Source organism: Cyclopterus lumpus, chromosome 3 (assembly GCF_009769545.1).
Source record: "Cyclopterus lumpus isolate fCycLum1 chromosome 3, fCycLum1.pri, whole genome shotgun sequence".
NCBI classification, from domain to species: Eukaryota; Metazoa; Chordata; class Actinopteri; order Perciformes; family Cyclopteridae; genus Cyclopterus; species Cyclopterus lumpus.
In genome coordinates this window covers 30,548,067-30,567,138 of record NC_046968.1, presented here as the reverse complement: position 1 = coordinate 30,567,138, position 19,072 = coordinate 30,548,067, and the positions used below count along the sequence as shown (strand labels likewise).

Here is a 19,072-nt window from a genome sequence, read left to right as displayed (position 1 = left end):
TATATTATATGCTTCCTTTGGGCAATATTATCAGGAAACACTGCATAAACTTTCATTGCTATGCAGACGATACTCAATTATATCTATGGATCAAACCAGAGGAGACCAACCAGCTCGCTAAAATTCAAGAATGTCTTAAAGACATAAAAACATGGATGACCTGCAACTTCCTGATGTTAAACTCAGACAAAACTGAAGTTATTTTACTGGCCCTGAACACCTCAGATCAATTATCTGGTGATGTGGTTTCTGTAGATGGCATTGCCCTGGCATCCAACACCACTGTAAAGAATCTCTAGTTATCTTTGACCGAGACTTGTCCTTTAACTCCACGTTAAGCAAATCTCAAGGATTGCATTTTTTCATCTACGTAACATTTCAAAAATCAGGCACATCTTGTCTCAAAAAGATTCAGAAAAGCTGGTTCACGCGTTTGTTACTTCCAGACTAGATTACTGTAACTCCTCATTATCAGGCTGCTCTAATAAGTCTCTTAAGTTTTGTATTATTACTTAACTGGTATTTTTCATGTATTGCTTTTATATTCGTCATCTATTTCATTTGTAAGTAAAACACATGATGTGAGAAAATTACACAAGTGAAGGAAACCATTGAGAAAAGTGATGATTCAGTCTTTTATTGTCTTTTAAGAGGTAGAGTTGATTCCCTTTAATCCTTCTCAGATCTAATAAACTCGGATGACACATTATGATGAGCTGTTCAGTTTGAATTGTTTAAATTTATTCAATTTAATACTGAACATATGAAAACACGTGAACAAAACGTGAAAATTAGACAAGAAAAAACAAATATCATAATCAAATAACTTATCAGGTCAAACATTCATATCTGGATGCATTAAGATAACACACACATATATATTCTAATTGTATCTGTAACTTCAGAAGGACTCTTGTCACCCGGCTCACAGACTGTTCTCCCTCCTGCCCTCAGGCAGGCGCTTCAGGAGCTTGTGGTCAGGGACGTCTGAGGAACAGCTTCCCAGAATTGTTACCCTTCTGAACCCCCTCTGACCCCATTACACCACTCTACCTGCACTGTAGTCACTTTGGACTCTGAACTCTACCCCCCTCTGACCCCATTACACCACTCTACCTGCACTGTAGTCACTTTGGACTCTGAACTCTACCCCCCTCTGACCCCATTACATCACTCTACCTGCACTGTAGTCACTTTGGACTCTGAACTCTACCCCCCCCTGACCCCCATTACATCACTCTACCTGCACTGTAGTCACTTTGGACTCTGAACTCTACCCCCCTCTGACCCCATTACATCACTCTACCTGCACTGTAGTCACTTTGGACTCTGAACTCTACCCCCCTCTGACCCCCATTACATCACTCTACCTGCACTGTAGTCACTTTGGACTCTGAACTCTACCCCCCTCTGACCCCATTACATCACTCTACCTGCACTGTAGTCACTTTGGACTCTGAACTCTACCCCCTCTGACCCCATTACATCACTCTACCTGCACTGTAGTCACTTTGGACTCTGAACTCTACCCCCCTCTGACCCCATTACACCACTCTACCTGCACTGTAGTCACTTTGGACTCTGAACTCTACCCCCCTCTGACCCCATTACACCACTCTACCTGCACTGTAGTCACTTTGGACTCTGAACTCTACCCCCCTCTGACCCCCATTACATCACTCTACCTGCACTGTAGTCACTTTGGACTCTGAACTCTACCCCCTCTGACCCCCATTACATCACTCTACCTGCACTGTAGTCACTTTGGACTCTGAACTCTACCCCCCTCTGACCCCATTACATCACTCTACCTGCACTGTAGTCACTTTGGACTCTGAACTCTACCCCCCCTGACCCCCATTACATCACTCTACATGCACTTCAGTCACTTTGATACTTTCATACACCTGTTTGCACTCAAGTACATATGCACTGGATATTTGCACATAGTTTCCATTTATATTAGTCTCTGTTTATATTCTGCACTATTTAATGTTAATTTCATCTGTATTGTATTTTTTTAATCTGTATTTATTGTTATACTCTCTGTATACCATCAATTTCCATCAATAAAAAGAACATCTCTGTTGCTCTTCTGGTTGGATGCCAAACTGCATTTCGTTGCTCTGTACTTGTACGTGTGCAATGACAATAAAGTTGAATCTAATCGAATCTAACAGCTGGGATGAGTTTCAGAAGACATTCAGTTTATGTTTCTACTAAATATTACTCTTGTTGCATCTCTGCTTTACATATTTTACGAGTCGTAATGATCAAAAACTGGACAATAGTCTGCACATTGTTGATAACTAATCTTTTAACATTGTTAATTAAATGACGACAAGTGATCAGGATATTTATGTTTAAAACAAGCAGGAAATATGTTGTCACATAAAACTATGCTGGATGGGGAAGACAGATTGTCTTGTTTCTCTTTGTGGTCGTTTTGTGTCTCTTTGTGGATGTCTTGTTTCTCTTTGTGGTCGTTTTGTGTCTCTTTGTGGATGTCTTGTGTCTCTTTGTGGTCATTTTGTTTCTCTTTGTGGTCGTTTTGTGTCTCTTTGTGGATGTCTTGTGTCTCTTTGTGGTCATTTTGTTTCTCTTTGTGGTCGTTTTGTTTCTCTTTGTGGTCGTTTTGTTTCTCTTTGTGGTCGTTTTGTGTCTCTTTGTGGATGTCTTGTTTCTCTTTGTGGTCGTTTTGTGTCTCTTTGTGGTCGTTTTGTTTCTCTTTGTGGTCGTTTTGTGTCTCTTTGTGGATGTCTTGTTTCTCTTTGTGGTCGTTTTGTGTCTCTTTGTGGTCGTTTTGTTTCTCTTTGTGGTCGTTTTGTGTCTCTTTGTGGATGTCTTGTGTCTCTTTGTGGTCATTTTGTTTCTCTTTGTGGTCGTTTTGTTTGTCTTTGTGGTCGTTTTGTGTCTCTTTGTGGTCGTTTTGTTTCTCTTTGTGGTCGTTTTGTGTCTCTTTGTGGTCGTTTTGTTTCTCTTTGTAGTCGTTTTGTGTCTCCTTGTGGTCGTTTTGTTTCTCTTTGTGGTCGTTTTGTGTCTCTTTGTGGATGTCTTGTGTCTCTTTGTGGTCATTTTGTTTCTCTTTGTGGTCGTTTTGTTTGTCTTTGTGGTCGTTTTGTGTCTCTTTGTGGTCGTTTTGTTTCTCTTTGTGGTCGTTTTGTGTCTCTTTGTGGTCGTTTTGTTTCTCTTTGTAGTCGTTTTGTGTCTCCTTGTGGTCGTTTTGTTTCTCTTTGTGGTCGTTTTGTTTCTCTTTGTGGTCGTTTTGTGTGTCTTTGTGGATGTCTTGTGTCTCTTTGTGGTCGTTTTGTGTCTCTTTGTGGTCGTTTTGTTTCTCTTTGTGGTCGTTTTGTGTCTCTTTGTGGATGTCTTGTTTCTCTTTGTGGTCGTCTTGTGTCTCTTTGTGGATGTCTTGTTTCTCTTTGTGGTCGTTTTGTGTGTCTTTGTGGATGTCTTGTGTCTCTTTGTGGTCGTCTTGTGTCTCTTTGTGGATGTCTTGTTTCTCTTTGTGGTCGTTTTGTGTGTCTTTGTGGATGTCTTGTTTCTCTTTGTGGTCGTTTTGTTTCTCTTTGTGGTCGTTTTGTGTCTCTTTGTGGTCGTTTTGTTTCTCTTTGTGGTCGTTTTGTGTGTCTTTGTGGATGTCTTGTGTCTCTTTGTGGATGTCTTGTTTCTCTTTGTGGTCGTTTTGTGTGTCTTTGTGGATGTCTTGTGTCTCTTTGTGGATGTCTTGTTTCTCTTTGTGGTCGTTTTGTGTCTCTTTGTGGATGTCTTGTTTCTCTTTGTGGTCGTTTTGTGTGTCTTTGTGGATGTCTTGTTTCTCTTTGTGGTCGTTTTGTGGTCATTTTGTTTCTCTTTGTGGTCGTTTTGTGGTCATTTTGTTTCTCTTTGTGGTCGTTTTGTGTCTCTTTGTGGATGTCTTGTTTCTCTTTGTGGTCGTTTTGTGTCTCTTTGTGGATGTCTTGTGTCTCTTTGTGGTCGTTTTGTTTCTCTTTGTGGTCGTTTTGTGTCTCTTTGTGGATGTCTTGTGTCTCTTTGTGGTCGTTTTGTGTCTCTTTGTGGTCGTTTTGTTTCTCTTTGTGGTCGTTTTGTGTCTCTTTGTGGATGTCTTGTTTCTCTTTGTGGTCGTCTTGTGTCTCTTTGTGGATGTCTTGTTTCTCTTTGTGGTCGTTTTGTGTGTCTTTGTGGATGTCTTGTGTCTCTTTGTGGTCGTCTTGTGTCTCTATGTGGATGTCTTGTTTCTCTTTGTGGTCGTTTTGTTTCTCTTTGTGGTCGTTTTGTGTCTCTTTGTGGTCGTTTTGTTTCTCTTTGTGGTCGTTTTGTTTCTCTTTGTGGTCGTTTTGTGTCTCTTTGTGGATGTCTTGTTTCTCTTTGTGGTCGTTTTGTGTCTCTTTGTGGTCGTTTTGTTTCTCTTTGTGGTCGTTTTGTGTCTCTTTGTGGATGTCTTGTGTCTCTTTGTGGTCGTTTTGTTTGTCTTTGTGGTCGTTTTGTGTCTCTTTGTGGTCGTTTTGTTTCTCTTTGTGGTCGTTTTGTGTCTCTTTGTGGTCGTTTTGTTTCTCTTTGTAGTCGTTTTGTGTCTCCTTGTGGTCGTTTAGTTTCTCTTTGTGGTCGTTTTGTTTCTCTTTGTGGTCGTTTTGTGTGTCTTTGTGGATGTCTTGTGTCTCTTTGTGGTCGTTTTGTGTCTCTTTGTGGTCGTTTTGTTTCTCTTTGTGGTCGTTCTGTGTCTCTTTGTGGATGTCTTGTTTCTCTTTGTGGTCGTCTTGTGTCTCTTTGTGGATGTCTCGTTTCTCTTTGTGGTCGTTTTGTGTGTCTTTGTGGATGTCTTGTGTCTCTTTGTGGTCGTCTTGTGTCTCTTTGTGGATGTCTTGTTTCTCTTTGTGGTCGTTTTGTGTGTCTTTGTGGATGTCTTGTTTCTCTTTGTGGTCGTTTTGTTTCTCTTTGTGGTCGTTTTGTGTCTCTTTGTGGTCGTTTTGTTTCTCTTTGTGGTCGTTTTGTGTGTCTTTGTGGATGTCTTGTGTCTCTTTGTGGATGTCTTGTTTCTCTTTGTGGTCGTTTTGTGTGTCTTTGTGGATGTCTTGTGTCTCTTTGTGGATGTCTTGTTTCTCTTTGTGGTCGTTTTGTGTCTCTTTGTGGATGTCTTGTTTCTCTTTGTGGTCGTTTTGTGTGTCTTTGTGGATGTCTTGTTTCTCTTTGTGGTCGTTTTGTGGTCATTTTGTTTCTCTTTGTGGTCGTTTTGTGTCTCTTTGTGGATGTCTTGTTTCTCTTTGTGGTCGTTTTGTGTCTCTTTGTGGATGTCTTGTGTCTCTTTGTGGTCGTTTTGTTTCTCTTTGTGGTCGTTTTGTTTCTCTTTGTGGTCGTTTTGTGTCTCTTTGTGGTCGTTTTGTTTCTCTTTGTAGTCGTTTTGTTTCTCTTTGTAGTCGTTTTGTTTCTCTTTGTGGTCGTTTTGTGTCTCTTTGTGGTCGTTTTGTGTCTCTTTGTGGTCGTTTTGTTTCTCTTTGTAGTCGTTTTGTTTCTCTTTGTGGTCGTTTTGTTTCTCTTTGTGGTCGTTTTGTGTCTCTTTGTGGTCGTTTTGTTTCTCTTTGTAGTCGTTTTGTTTCTCTTTGTGGTCGTTTTGTTTCTCTTTGTGGTCGTTTTGTGTCTCTTTGTGGTCGTTTTGTTTCTCTTTGTGGTCGTCTTGTTTCTCTTTGTGGATGTCTTGTTTCTCTTTGTGGTCGTTTTGTGTCTCTTTGTGGTCGTTTTGTGTCTTTGTGGTCGTTTTGTTTCTCTTTGTGGTCGTTTTGTGTCTCTTTGTGGTCGTTTTGTGTCTCTTTGTAGTCGTTTTGTTTCTCTTTGTAGTCGTTTTGTTTCTCTTTGTGGTCGTTTTGTTTCTCTTTGTGGTCGTTGTGTGTCTCTTTGTGGTCGTTTTGTTTCTCTTTGTGGTCGTTTTGTGTGTCTTTGTGGATGTCTTGTTTCTCTTTGTGGATGTCTTGTTTCTCTTTGTGGATGTCTTGTTTCTCTTTGTGGTCGTTTTGTGTCTCTTTGTGGTCGTTTTGTGTCTTTGTGGTCGTTTTGTTTCTCTTTGTGGTCGTTTTGTGTGTCTTTGTGGATGTCTTGTTTCTCTTTGTGGATGTATTGTTTCTCTTTGTGGTCGTCTTGTGTGTCTTTGTGGATGTCTTGTGTCTCTTTGTGGTTGTTTTGTTTCTCTTTGTGGTCGTTTTGTGTGTCTTTGTGGTCATCTTGTGTGTCTTTGTGGTCGTCTTGTGTCTCTTTGTGGATGTATTGTTTCTCTTTGTGGTCGTCTTGTGTGTCTTTGTGGATGTCTTGTGTCTCTTTGTGGTCGTTTTGTTTCTCTTTGTGGTCGTCTTGTGTCTCTTTGTGGTCGTTTTGTTTCTCTTTGTGGTCGTCTTGTGTCTCTTTGTGGTCGTTTTGTTTCTCTTTGTGGTCGTTTTGTGTGTCTTTGTGGATGTATTGTTTCTCTTTGTGGATGTATTGTTTCTCTTTGTGGTCGTCTTGTGTGTCTTTGTGGTCGTCTTTTGTCTCTTTTGTGGTCGTTTTGTTTCTCTTTGTGGTCGTTTTGTGTCTCTTCGTTGTCATTTGGTCTCCTTGTGGTGGTTTTGCCCTGTGTGAGTTTATAGTTCAGTGTGGCCTCAGTCCTTCAGGATCAGCTGTCAGATTCTCTGGACCTGGTTCTGGGCCGTGACCCTCCTCCCGCCCCCCCTCTGAAGGTGGACACCAGGTCTCTGGCGCTACCTGCCCAGCGAGGTGCGTCTTCGCTCTCCTTCTTCCTCGGATTGGTGTTCAAACTTTTGGAGCGCAGCGTTGGGTACATCCTGTCCTCCTTGACCAGCAGCTCCTCCTCCTCCTCCTCCTCCTCCTCCTCCTCCTCCTTCTTCTTCTCCTCCTTCTCCTTCTTCTCCTCCTTCTCCTCCTTCTCCTTCTCCTCCTCCTCCTCCTTCTTCTCCTTCTCCTCCTTCTCCTCCTCCTTTTCCTTCTCCTCCTCCTTTTCCTTCTCCTCCTTCTCCTCCTTCTTCTCCTTCTCCTCCTTCTCCTCCTCCTTCTCCTTCTCCTCCTTCTCCTCCTCCTTCTCCTTCTCCTCCTCCTTTTCCTTCTCCTCCTTCTCCTCCTTCTCCTCCCCTCCTCCGTTACCAGACAGCGTGGTCGATCTTTCCTCCTTTTCCTGTTCGGTTTTGTCGTCTTCAATCTTCTCCACCGTCACTCCTGGGGAGGGATGTTCTCCCAGGTGAGGCATGCCGGGTGATCCGGAGTCCTCCTGTGAGCTTGGGGGGGTCCGGCTGTTTGGCCCTTCCTGGTCCTGATGGGCGGCGCTGTAGACAATGCTGCTGCCGGACTTCCTGTTGGGGGAGGAGCTGAGGGTCGGAGAGAGTACATACTGTGTGACCTTTGACCTCTCCAGAGGGCAGGACACAGCCGCCTCCAGACGGGTTTTCTCTGCTGGTTTCCCCACGTCGGTCTGAAGTGCCGCCGCCCTAGAGTGGGGGGGGGGTCTGTGCTCGGGGTCGCAGGGGAAGACCAGGATGTCGACGTTGGACAGAGACTGAGTCCTCTCCTTCAGCCCACTCACCTCCAGAGTCGACCCAAACTCCAGGTCACCTGAAAACAAGAAGCACCTGAAAGTCAGCTTCAGTCGGTCTACATCACATATTAGTCGGCACTCACTCGACATCACTTCCTGTTCCGCCCGACAGGAGAGAGGCTGCCAGTTCACCAGGAAACATACCGGTGACGAAGGGACCAGTGGTCATTACCAGTCGGGCCTTCATACCTGAGAGGGTGGTCTTTCTCCTGAGAGGAACTACAGACTGTCAATAAGAAGTTGAGGTCGCCATCTTGTTTTCTTGCAACCAGTGAACAGGAAGTGACCATATGAATACTGAGGGAGTGACGTAGAGAGACCTGTCAATCACCCTGTAGCCCCGCCCTAAAGCATCCCCTGCTTTATGGTCTGTTTGACTCTAAATGACCATAATTTACTAAATGAACATCACGCTGTATTGAAGAAGAAACTAGAGATTGAGACCAAAAACTAATGTTTACAATGTTTACTGAGGGAATAAATCAAGAGAAGTAGAGTCATTTATATAGACTTCTATACAACCAGAGAAGTCGCCCCCCGGTGGTCAGGAGAGAGAATGCAGCTTTAACACATGAAGCATAGACTTCTATACAACCAGAGGAGTCGCCCCCTGGTGGTCAGGAGAGAGAATGTAGCTTTAACACATGAAGCATAGACTTCTATACAACCAGAGGAGTCGCCCCCCAATGGTCAGTAGAGAGAATGCAGCTTTAACACATGAAGCATAGACTTCTATACAACCAGAGGAGTCGCCCCCCGGTGGTCAGGAGAGAGAATGCAGCTTTAACACATGAAGCATAGACTTCTATACAACCAGAGGAGTCGCCCCCTGATGGTCAGTAGAGAGAATGCAGCTTTAACACATGAAGCATAGACTTCTATACAACCAGAGGAGTCGCCCCCTGGTGGTCAGGAGAGAGAATGTAGCTTCAACACATGAAGCATAGACTTCTATACAACCAGAGGAGTCGCCCCCTGGTGGTCAGGAGAGAGAATGCAGCTTTAACACATGAAGGATAGACTTCTATACAACCAGAGGAGTCGCCCCCTGGTGGTCAGGAGAGAGAATGCAGCTTTAACACATGAAGCATTGACTTCTATACAACCAGAGGAGTCGCCCCCTGGTGGTCAGTAGCGGTTCCCAGCACCTGCAGGATGTGCATGTTCCTCCTGATGATCGTCACATATCATATTATGTTTTTGGGACATAATTTCACATCTCGTCACATGATGGTTCTTTTGGTCTCGTCCTACCTGTTGTGTTTCCTCCCTGGACGGTTCCCCCTGGTCTCTCTGGACTCAGTTGGACCCTCCTGTTGGCTCCCTCCTGGTCTTCGGACGCAGAGATCCGGTCCTCGTGCTCCAGCTGGTACCGGTACAGGCTGTACCCGTCGGCGCTGTTCATGCTGCCGTGTCGCAGCAGGCTGGACGGCTCGCAGACCGACGACGCCCTGGATTGCGAGCGGACCAGCTCGGCCCGGTCCACGCCCGCCAGCTTCTCCAGGGCGTTCATCATCCGGCTGGAGAACTCCTCCAGCTGAGCCAGGCGCAGGTCCACCGTCTGCAGGGAGGCCTTCATGGAGTGCTCCCTCTCGTTTACCTCCTCCAGACGCATGAACATGTTCTCCACCCTGAGAAGTATTATTGTTATGATATTAATACATAAATCACCATCCAGCATGACGAGCTTCATCACCGACCTCTCGGACGTCACTCTGATGCGCTCGTTGTTGGACGACTGCTTCTCGTCGTCCTTCTCCCTGAAGTACTCCTCCACACACTGCTCCTCGAACTCGTGCAGCCCCTTCAGCTCCTCGGGGGTCAGGACCAGCTCTGAGGACACAAACGGACCCGGTCAGGTCTCCGGAGCACCGAGGCGGACCGCCCTCCCTGAACCGGGTCTTACGGAGTCGCCGCTCCCCGTCAGACGGGTCGCCCTCCGGCCGCCGGCGGCAGCGGCAGCACAGCCTCTTCAGCACGATGTAGACGTGCGGCAGCACGATGAGCGGCGGCGGCAGGATGGGACGGTCGTGGAAGTTCATGATCAGCTGGTAGCGCTGGAACTTCCACACCTGGTTGGAGATGGACTTCACCTCGAAGAAGGTGTTGCTGCAGAGAGGAAGAGGTGGAGAGGAAGAGATGGGGAGGAAGAGATGGGGAGGAAGAGATGGAGAGGAAGAGATGGGGAGGAAGAGATGGGGAGGAAGAGATGGAGAGATGGAGAGGAAGAGAGGAAGAGATGGAGAGGAAGAAAGGAAGAGATGGAGATGGAGAGGGAGAGAGGAAGAGATGGGGAGGAAGAGATGGAGAGATGGGGAGGAAGAGAGGAAGAGATGGAGAGATGGAGAGGAAGAGATGGAGAGGAAGAAAGGAAGAGATGGAGATGGAGAGGGAGAGAGGAAGAGATGGGGAAGAAGAAAGGAAGAGATGGAGGTGGAGAGGAAGAGAGGAAGAGATGGGGAGGAAGAGATGGAGAGGAAGAGATGGAGAGGAAGAGATGGAGAGGAAGAGATGGGGAGTAAGAGATGGAGAGGAAGAGATGGAGAGGAAGAGATGGAGAGGAAGAGATGGAGAGGAAGAGATGGAGAGTAAGAGATGGAGAGGAAGAGATGGAGAGGAAGAGATGGAGAGGAAGAGATGGGGAGGAAGATATGGAGAGGAAGAGATGGAGAGGAAGAGGTGGAGAGATGGAGAGGAAGAAAGGAAGAGATGGAGATGGAGAGAGGAAGAGATGGAGAGATGGAGAGGAAGAGATGGAGAGGAAGAGAGGAAGAGATGGAGAGGAGGTCTGACTTCCTGTGACCATTTAACAGATTTATTTGATGTCTTGTGAGGTCAGTGTGTCTAACTGGTCTGAGGTCAGTGTGTATAACTGGTCTGAGGTCAGTGTGTATAACTGGTCTGAGGTCAGTGTGTATAACTGGTCTGAGGTCAGTGTGTATAACTGGTCTGAGGTCAGTGTGTATAACTGGTCTGAGGTCAGTGTGTATAACTGGTCTGAGGTCAGTGTGTATAACTGGTCTGAGGTCAGTGTGTATAACTGGTCTGAGGTCAGTGTGTATAACTGGTCTGAGGTCAGTGTGTCTAACTGGTCTGAGGTCAGTGGGTCAGTGTGTATAACTGGTCTGAGGTCAGTGGGTCAGTGTGTCTAACTGGTCTGAGGTCAGTGTGTATAACTGGTCTGAGGTCAGTGTGTATAACTGGTCTGAGGTCTGTGTGTATAACTGGTCTGAGGTCAGTGGGTCAGTGTGTATAACTGGTCTGAGGTCAGTGGGTCAGTGTGTCTAACTGGTCTGAGGTCAGTGTGTATAACTGGTCTGAGGTCAGTGTGTATAACTGGTCTGTGGTCAGTGTGTCTAACTGGTCTGAGGTCAGTGTGTCTAACTGGTCTGAGGTCAGTGTGTATAACTGGTCTGAGGTCAGTGTGTATAACTGGTCTGAGGTCAGTGGGTCAGTGTGTATAACTGGTCTGAGGTCAGTGGGTCAGTGTGTATAACTGGTCTGAGGTCAGTGTGTCTAACTGGTCTGAGGTCAGTGTGACTGACTTGAAGACGGCGATCAGCAGGTTGACCAGCAGGATGTTGGCCACCAGCAGGTAACACGCCATGATGGCCGGAGTCAGCCACGCTCCTGGAATGCAGGGAGGATACTTCTTCCCATCTTCATCGTACAGGTTGTCCCCACAAGGAGCTGAGAGGAGGAGAGGAGGAGGAGAGGAGAGGAGAGGAGAGGAGAGGAGAGGAGAGGAGAGGAGAGGAGAGGAGGAGGAGGAGAGGAGAGGAGAGGAGAGGAGAGGAGAGGGAAAGGGAGAGGAGGAGGAGAGGAGGAGAGGAGAGGAGAGGAGAGGAGAGGAGGACGAGGAGAGGAGAGGAGAGGAGAGGGGAGGAGAGGAGAGGAGAGGAGAGGGAAAGGGAGAGGAGGAGGAGAGGAGGAGAGGAGAGGAGAGGAGGAGGTTTGGTTTAAAAAAATCCTTTATTCCACTATTGCAGTGAAAACAGAAAACACTCTGAAACATCACTTGAAGGACAAACAAACAACTAATAATCAAACAAACAAACAAACAAACAAACCACAGAACAAGGACAATCAATAGTTCAGCACCAGCTCTCCACCATCACCCACTGAGCATACAATGCTCCCCGTAGTCCATCTACCCTGAAAGTCTGTATGTTGTCCATTGCCGTGTAATAAGCGTGTTCCAGCCTGAGTCGAGCTTTCAACAGTCCCTTCATGACTTGCACCGGGTCCTCACAACCAGAACCCCCGGCCCGATTCTTACGCGTCAGCCAGATGGCTAGCTTGGCAGAACCGGACAAAAAGTTCACCAGCGTGTGGACAGCCTTCTTTTTTGCGGAATATTTTAGCCCGAAAATGAATAAATACAAAGAAAAACTCTCTCCAAGCCCCTGAAACCACACTTTCAAAAGTTCAAACAGTGCTGAGAGCCGAGGACACCGAGCAAACAAGTGCTCCAGGGTCAGAAACAGCATTCCTCCCCAATGAGAGGGTCCAGGTGTGCCCGGTATCTATTTGTGGCTACTGCCCCGTGTACAACCCTCCATTGGAGGTCTGCTGTCCTCAACGGGCATTTTGTACAAGCACCTCCAGCTGCCCCTCGGGGAAAAACCTGGGCCAAAGGACTCGGTCCAACTCGACTCCTTCAACCCCGCCAGAGAGCGCAGGTTCACAACTTTTACGCAGATTTCGTAAATTGCCTTTTTCCCCGCTGCCTGAAAACTGTCCAGGTGAGCGGTTGTGAAAGTCAGCAGCTGATTTCCTCCCTCCTGCCAGTCCCCCACCACCGGGGCGATGAGCAGAGTGGGGGGGGTGGACTCACTTTCTTCATCCCACCGGCCAGACAGAGCATGGCGTCCTACAACTGCTCTCAGCTCAGACCTCCTTCACTATCCTGTCAGTCAACCTGACAGACGCGATGTTGAAGGCGACCACAGCTGATAACGTTGATGACATCCTCACCAAATGTCCCAGTTTGGTGCAGCCGACTTCTCTTAGCCGCGTCCGTAGGCTGGCAGACTGCAGCGTTTGAGTCCTAATGAACCTGTTGAAAAACAGAGGTTCCTCCAGCAGCCACACGCCTGGAGCCTCGTTGGGTTCACGTGAGAAGTTAAACACTTGCCAGGCCTGCAGGACAGAGCTGTAGAACGACGTCAGTCCAGCCAAGTCCACTTCCTCAGGTTGTAGGAGAAAGAGCTGTTTGTCGTATCCCAACCGCCCAGCCCTCCTCAGCAGCAGTCGAGCAGCGTCCATCCAGCTGGGGCCGCAGTCATAAAGCAGCTTCTGTGCAGTCCGCAGTCTGAAAGAGAGGACCCTGGACTGGATATCAATGAGGCCCTGCCCCCCCTCTGCCACAGGCAGATAGAGAGCTGCTGCACGAATCCAGTGCCGACCAGAAGAAGTCCACAACAGACCTCTGTACCACTGCTATGAGGCCTCCTGGTGGTGTCAGCGCAATGAGCCTGTGCCACAGAGTCGAGGCAACCAAGTTGTTAGCAACCAGGACTCTCCCCCTGAAGGACAGCTGGGGCAGTAACCATCTCCACTTAGAGAGACGGACACACACCTTCCCCTCAACTCCCTCCCAGTTCTTTTTCTGATAGACCTCCGAACCCAAGAACAAACCCAGCACCTTCAATCCCTCTTTTCTCCACTGAAGACCTCCGGGCAGGTGAGGCACCACCTGCTCCGTCCACCGTCCCACCAATAAGGCCTCCGATTTCTCCCAATTCACCCGTGCAGAAGAGGCATTCTCATAGAGTGACAAGATATCCTGCAGCAAACCAACATCACCCTGATGCCTAATGAACATGTTTGCATCATCAGCATATGCTGACACAGTGAGAGGACGACTAAGACTGGAGGACCCTGGCAGTGACAGACCACTGAGCCGACTCCTCAACTTGCATAACAAGGGTTCAAAGGCAAGGCTGTAAAGCTGCCCTGAAATAGGACAACCCTGCCTTATCCCTCGTCGTACAGGGATCGGTCGGCCCAGCCCAGCTCCCATTTTCACCATGCATTCTGCACCGCTGTACAACAAACCCACCCAAGATAGGGCTTTTGGGTTTGGTGAAGGTTTTCTAAGTGAAGAAAACAAATAGGAGTGGTCCACCCTGTCAAAGGCCTTTTCCTGATCCAGGGGGACAATACCAACATCTACATCGTGAAATCTACACACATCCAGCACATCACGAATAAGAAATATATTGTCCATGATTGTTCAACCCAGGATACAGTATGTCTGGTCACTATTAACAATTGATCCCAAGTAGTCTCTGAGTCTGTTGGACAAGGCTATGGAGAGCACCTTGTAGTCCATGCAAAGCAGGGCCACTGGTCTCCAGTTCTTGAGGAGAGCCAAATCGCCCTTCTTAGGCAGCAAGGAGAGGACTGCTCGTTTGCAGGAAACAGGAAGCGATCCTGTCCTAAAGCATTCCATCAGGACACCATGGAAGTCAGGACCGATGATATTCCAGAAATGCTTCACAAAGTCCGTGGAGAGGCCGTCGATTCCCGGAGTTCTTCCCGAGGTCATCTGGCCCACCGCAACCGTCAGCTCCTCCAGCGTCAGCTCCCCGTCCAGCGCAGCCCTCTCCTCTGGGCTGAGACGTGGAAGCCCCTCCAGGAGCTCCTTACGGCTCTCTTGGCAGCATTGTTCTTCCCCAAACAGCGTGGTGTAAAAATCCATGGCATGGATCCTCATCTCCTTTTGGTCCGTGGTTACCCTGCCTCCCGGGAGCTTCAGACAGGTCATTTGTTTCCTCTGTGCAGTTGATCTCTCCAAATTGAAAAAGAACGAGGTTGGGTCATCCATGTCTTTCACCTGGAGAAACCGAGCCCTAACCAGAGCTCCCTTCGCTCTCTCCTGTAGGAAAGAGCTCAACTCTATCCTCTTGTCCCTCAGTAGCTGGCCCACTCTGGGATCTGGCACTCGCTGCAAACTTTCCTCAATGTCCTTTATGTCAGCTTCGAGGTCTTTAACTGCAGACTTTGTAACTGCGGTGGCGTTTGCGGTGTACTGTTGGCAGAACACACGTATCTGTGCCTTACCGACCTCCCACCATTGCTTCAGAGAGCTGAAACGAGCTTTTCCAGCTTGCCACTGCTGCCAAAGAACCTCAAAGCCCTGACAAAAAGTGCTGTTGTGCATTAGTGTGTTATTAAAATGCCAGTAGGAGTTAACCCTTACACCTGGGGAGGTTATCAAAACTAAACTGACAAGGTGGTGATCGGTGAACCCAACCGGACTGATGGTGCTATTTTTTATACTGGAGCTGAGGCAGTCCGAGATGTAAATCCTGTCCAGCTGCACTTACCCTGTCATTGCTCACCCTCACCCAAGTGTACTGCCTAGCTTGCGGATGTTTCACTCGCCAGGTGTCCAACATGTGTAATTGAGTGATGACGTTATGAAGCGTGTGCGCTGACTGTGGGTGTGGTTCCTCACTGTTTCTATCTACGGTGAAGTCCAGCGTGCAGTTAAAATCCCCCCCAATGATCAGCCGCTCCTGCTGGCAGCTCTGCAGCTCATTTAGCAGCAAAGTAAAAAAACGTGCTCTATCTGGCCCCCTATTGGGCGCATAAATGTTAACAAAACAATAAACTGAGCCCTCTATATCTGCCCTCACCACCAGCAGACGGCCCTTCACCACCTCCCTGACTGTCAGGACTTCCGCATTCACTGCTTTCCTAATTAGCACGGCTACTCCAGCACTAAGGTTGGTGCAGTGGCTCAGGGTGCATGAGCCCTCCCACCATAACCCCCAGTCGACCTCATCCAAAGGAATGGTATGGGTCTCCTGCAACAAGAGGATGTCCAACTTTTTCTGGTTAAAAACCTCCATTATTGATGCTCTTTTGAGCCTATCCTTCCCACCATTGATGTTTAAAGACCCTAGATGTAAGTGCTGCATTGCAAGGTCAGAGGAGAGAAAGAGACAGGACAAGACCAGAAGTAAGCAGCCAATAGAGTCACCCGTGTTGCACATGATCATCTTACCTTAGTCGTCACCTTTTTACCCTGTTTGACTTTCTTTGCCTTCCTCAGAGTTGTGAGGTGTTTTTTCAAACAGAAACGTTTCCGTTCATCCAGCAGATCATAGCCCACCTCTCTCTTCACAGCCCCAACAGACCGAATGAACTTTTCAATATCATCAAAGTGATCACTCACATTTACAGATTTATTGAACGTTTCATCCAAAAATGTGTTGATCTCCTCTAACGAGTACCGATCAGCACCTTTAAGGCCTGTTCCCACATAGGATGAAGCCTCTGACCCACTCTCATAATCCATGTCCTCTGCTCCAGTAGACAGCTGGCTGTTGGACACCTCCCCTGCACCCTGCTCATCCTCTGCGGCTCTGTTGTCATCTCCACCTACGGAAACTACTGCTGCCTCATCACAGCCGGACTGTGGTGCTGCATCAGGACCACACGCAATGAGGTTCTGAACCACAGAGACCTCCTGACTGGAAGACTGGCCCTGATCCTCCTTATTGACCCTGTTAACTACAGAACCGGCGCAGCTAACCGCACCCCCCACATCCCCACCCATGAGACCAGCCATGTCCACAGGACCAGCTGCACCCACAGGACCAGCCGTGTCCACGGGACCAGCCATGACCACAGGACCAGCCGCATCCACGGGACCAGCTGCGTCCACGGGACCAGCAGCGTCCACGGGACCAACCATGACCACAGGACCAGCCGCATCCACGGGACCAGCTGCGTCCACGGGACCAACCATGACCACGGGACCAACCATGACCACCAGACCAGCCGTGTCCACGGGACCAGCCGTGTCCACGGGACCAGCCATGACCACAGGACCAGCCGCATCCACGGGACCAGCAGCGTCCGCGGGACCAACCATGACCACGGGACCAACCATGACCACCAGACCAGCCGTGTCCACGGGACCAGCCATGACCACAGGACCAGCCGCGTCCACAGAACCAGCCGCATCCACAGAACCAGCTGCATCCACGGGACCAGCCGTGTCCACCAGACCAGCCGTGTCCACGGGACCAGCCATGACCACCAGACCAGCCGCGTCCACGGGACCAGCCGCGTCCACGGGACCAGCCACGAGGAGCGCCGCGCCCCCACCAACGGGGAAAACAGCGTCCACGGGATCCGCAACGCCCCCGGGGCCGGCCACGAGGACAACCGCGGCCCCACTCACGGGACCAACGACATCCCCGGGGCCGGCCACGAGGAGCGCCGCGTCCACAGCGAGCTTCTCCGCGCTCTTCTGCTGCTTTTGCGGGCACGCAAAGCGCTTATGTCCCGCCTGTCCACAGTCGAAACACTTCATCTGCCCCGAGCTCACGTACACCAGGTATAACCCTTCCCCGTGCCTCACCTTGAAGGACACCTCTAGTGACTGTGTGGGTGACATGAAGAAGTTATGTCTTTGTCTCAAAATCCTAGATGTAGAAATACTCAACAAGTAAACAACAAGCTCAACATGTGTCCGTGTGTTCAGTTATTTTCTCTCATTATTGAGTTTTTAGATTACACGGAAAACAATTATTGTGAAAGTTTAGGAAACAGGAAACACAATGTATTTGTGTTTCCTGTGGCTCTTTCACAATAAAAGCCCCTCTCGTACTTAAATACATAACGAGTTGTCAGATACTTACGGTTGATTTCCATCGCATAGACTGTCACCAGCAGAAGGGAAACGGGACAAAGGAAACATGATGAATATAAACAACAACAACAACAGGAAGAAGACATCAAAGATAATCTGTGCTTCATCAGGACATTAATCAGGACATTTCTACAGAGGACAGAGGACATAGGACAGAGGACAGAGGACATAGGACATAGGACAGAGGACAGAGGACATAGGACAGAGGACACAGGACATAGGACACAGGACAGAGGACATAGGACCAGAGGACATAGGACCAGAGGACAGAGGACAGAGGACCAGAGGACACAGGACAGAGGACAGAGGACATAGGACAGAGGACATAGGACAGAGGACCAGAGGACAGAGTTCAGAGGACCAGAGGACAGAGGACAGAGGACATAGGATCAGAGGACAGAGGGCAGAGGACCAGAGGACATAGGACCAAAGGACAGAGGACATAGGACACAGGACAGAGGACAGAGGACACAGGACAGAGGACACAGGACATAGGACACAGGACAGAGGACCAGAGGACAGAGGACAGAGGACCAGAGGGCAGAGGACCAGAGAACATAGGACAGAGGACATAGGACCAGAGGACAGAGGACATAGGACACAGGACAGAGGGCAGAGGACCAGAGGACATAGGACACAGACCCGAGGACAGAGGACATAGGACCAGAGGGCAGAGGACATAGGACCAGAGGACAGAGGACCAGAGGACATAGGACCAGAGGACACAGGACCAGAGGACAGAGGACATAGGACCAGAGGACAGAGGGCAGAGGACCAGAGGACACAGGACAGAGGGCAGAGGGCAGAGGACATAGGACATAGGACACAGACCCGAGGACAGAGGACAGAGGACCAGAGGGCATAGGACCAGAGGACAGAGGACCAGAGGACATAGGACCAGAGGACAGAGGACAGAGGACCAGAGGACAGAGGACATAGGACACAGGACAGAGGGCAGAGGACCACAGGACAGAGGACATAGGACACAGGACAGAGGGCAGAGGACCAGAGGACATAGGACATAGGACACAGACCCGAGGACAGAGGACATAGGACCAGAGGACCAGAGGGCAGAGGACATAGGACCAGAGGACAGAGGGCAGAGGACCAGAGGACCAGAGAAGAGAGGACCAGAGGACAGAGGACCCGAGGACAGAGGACAGAGGACCCGAGGACAGAGGACCAGAGGACAGAGGAACAGAGGACCCGAGGACAGAGGACAGAGGACCAGAGGACAGAGGACCAGAGGACCCGAGGACAGAGGACAGAGGACCAGAGGACAGAGAACCAGAGGACCAGAGGACAGAGAACCAGAGGACCAGAGGACCAGAGGACCCGAGGACAGAGGACATAGGACAGAGGACAGAGGTCCCGAGGACAGAGGACAGAGGACCCGAGGACAGAGGACATAGGACAGAGGACAGAGGACCCGAGGACAGAGGACAGAGAACCAGAGGACCAGAGGACAGAGGACCCGAGGACAGAGGACAGAGGTCCCGAGGACAGAGAACCAGAGGACCAGAGGACATAGGACAGAGGTCCCGAGGACAGAGGACATAGGACAGAGGACATAGGACCCGAGGACAGAGGACAGAGAACCAGAGGACCAGAGGACAGAGGACCCGAGGACAGAGGACAGAGGACAGAGGTCCCGAGGACAGAGGACAGAGAACCAGAGGACCAGAGGACATAGGACATAGGTCCCGAGGACAGAGGACAGAGGACCAGAGGACAGAGGACCAGAGGACCAGAGGACCAGAGGACAGAGGACCCGAGGACAGAGGACAGAGGACAGAGGACAGAGAACCAGAGGACCAGAGGACAGAGAA

The 19,072-nt window shown here is 49.1% G+C and overlaps 1 protein-coding gene across 1 annotated transcript in view; it reads right to left on the bottom strand.

Moving 5' to 3' along the window:
* Positions 1 to 6,637: 6,637 nt before the first annotated feature.
* LOC117728900 (transient receptor potential cation channel subfamily M member 1-like) overlaps positions 6,638 to 19,072 on the bottom strand; it is a 59,159-nt gene continuing 46,724 nt past the window's right edge. Inside the window, exons 23-29 of the mRNA XM_034529825.1 lie at positions 17,233 to 17,253; positions 11,116 to 11,260; positions 9,477 to 9,679; positions 9,271 to 9,403; positions 8,825 to 9,201; positions 7,123 to 7,587; positions 6,638 to 6,840 (exon numbers count right to left, since the gene is read on the bottom strand). Coding sequence (XP_034385716.1) covers positions 6,638 to 6,840; positions 7,123 to 7,587; positions 8,825 to 9,201; positions 9,271 to 9,403; positions 9,477 to 9,679; positions 11,116 to 11,260; positions 17,233 to 17,253 — 1,547 coding nt within the window. The remainder of the gene's footprint in view (positions 6,841 to 7,122; positions 7,588 to 8,824; positions 9,202 to 9,270; positions 9,404 to 9,476; positions 9,680 to 11,115; positions 11,261 to 17,232; positions 17,254 to 19,072) is intronic.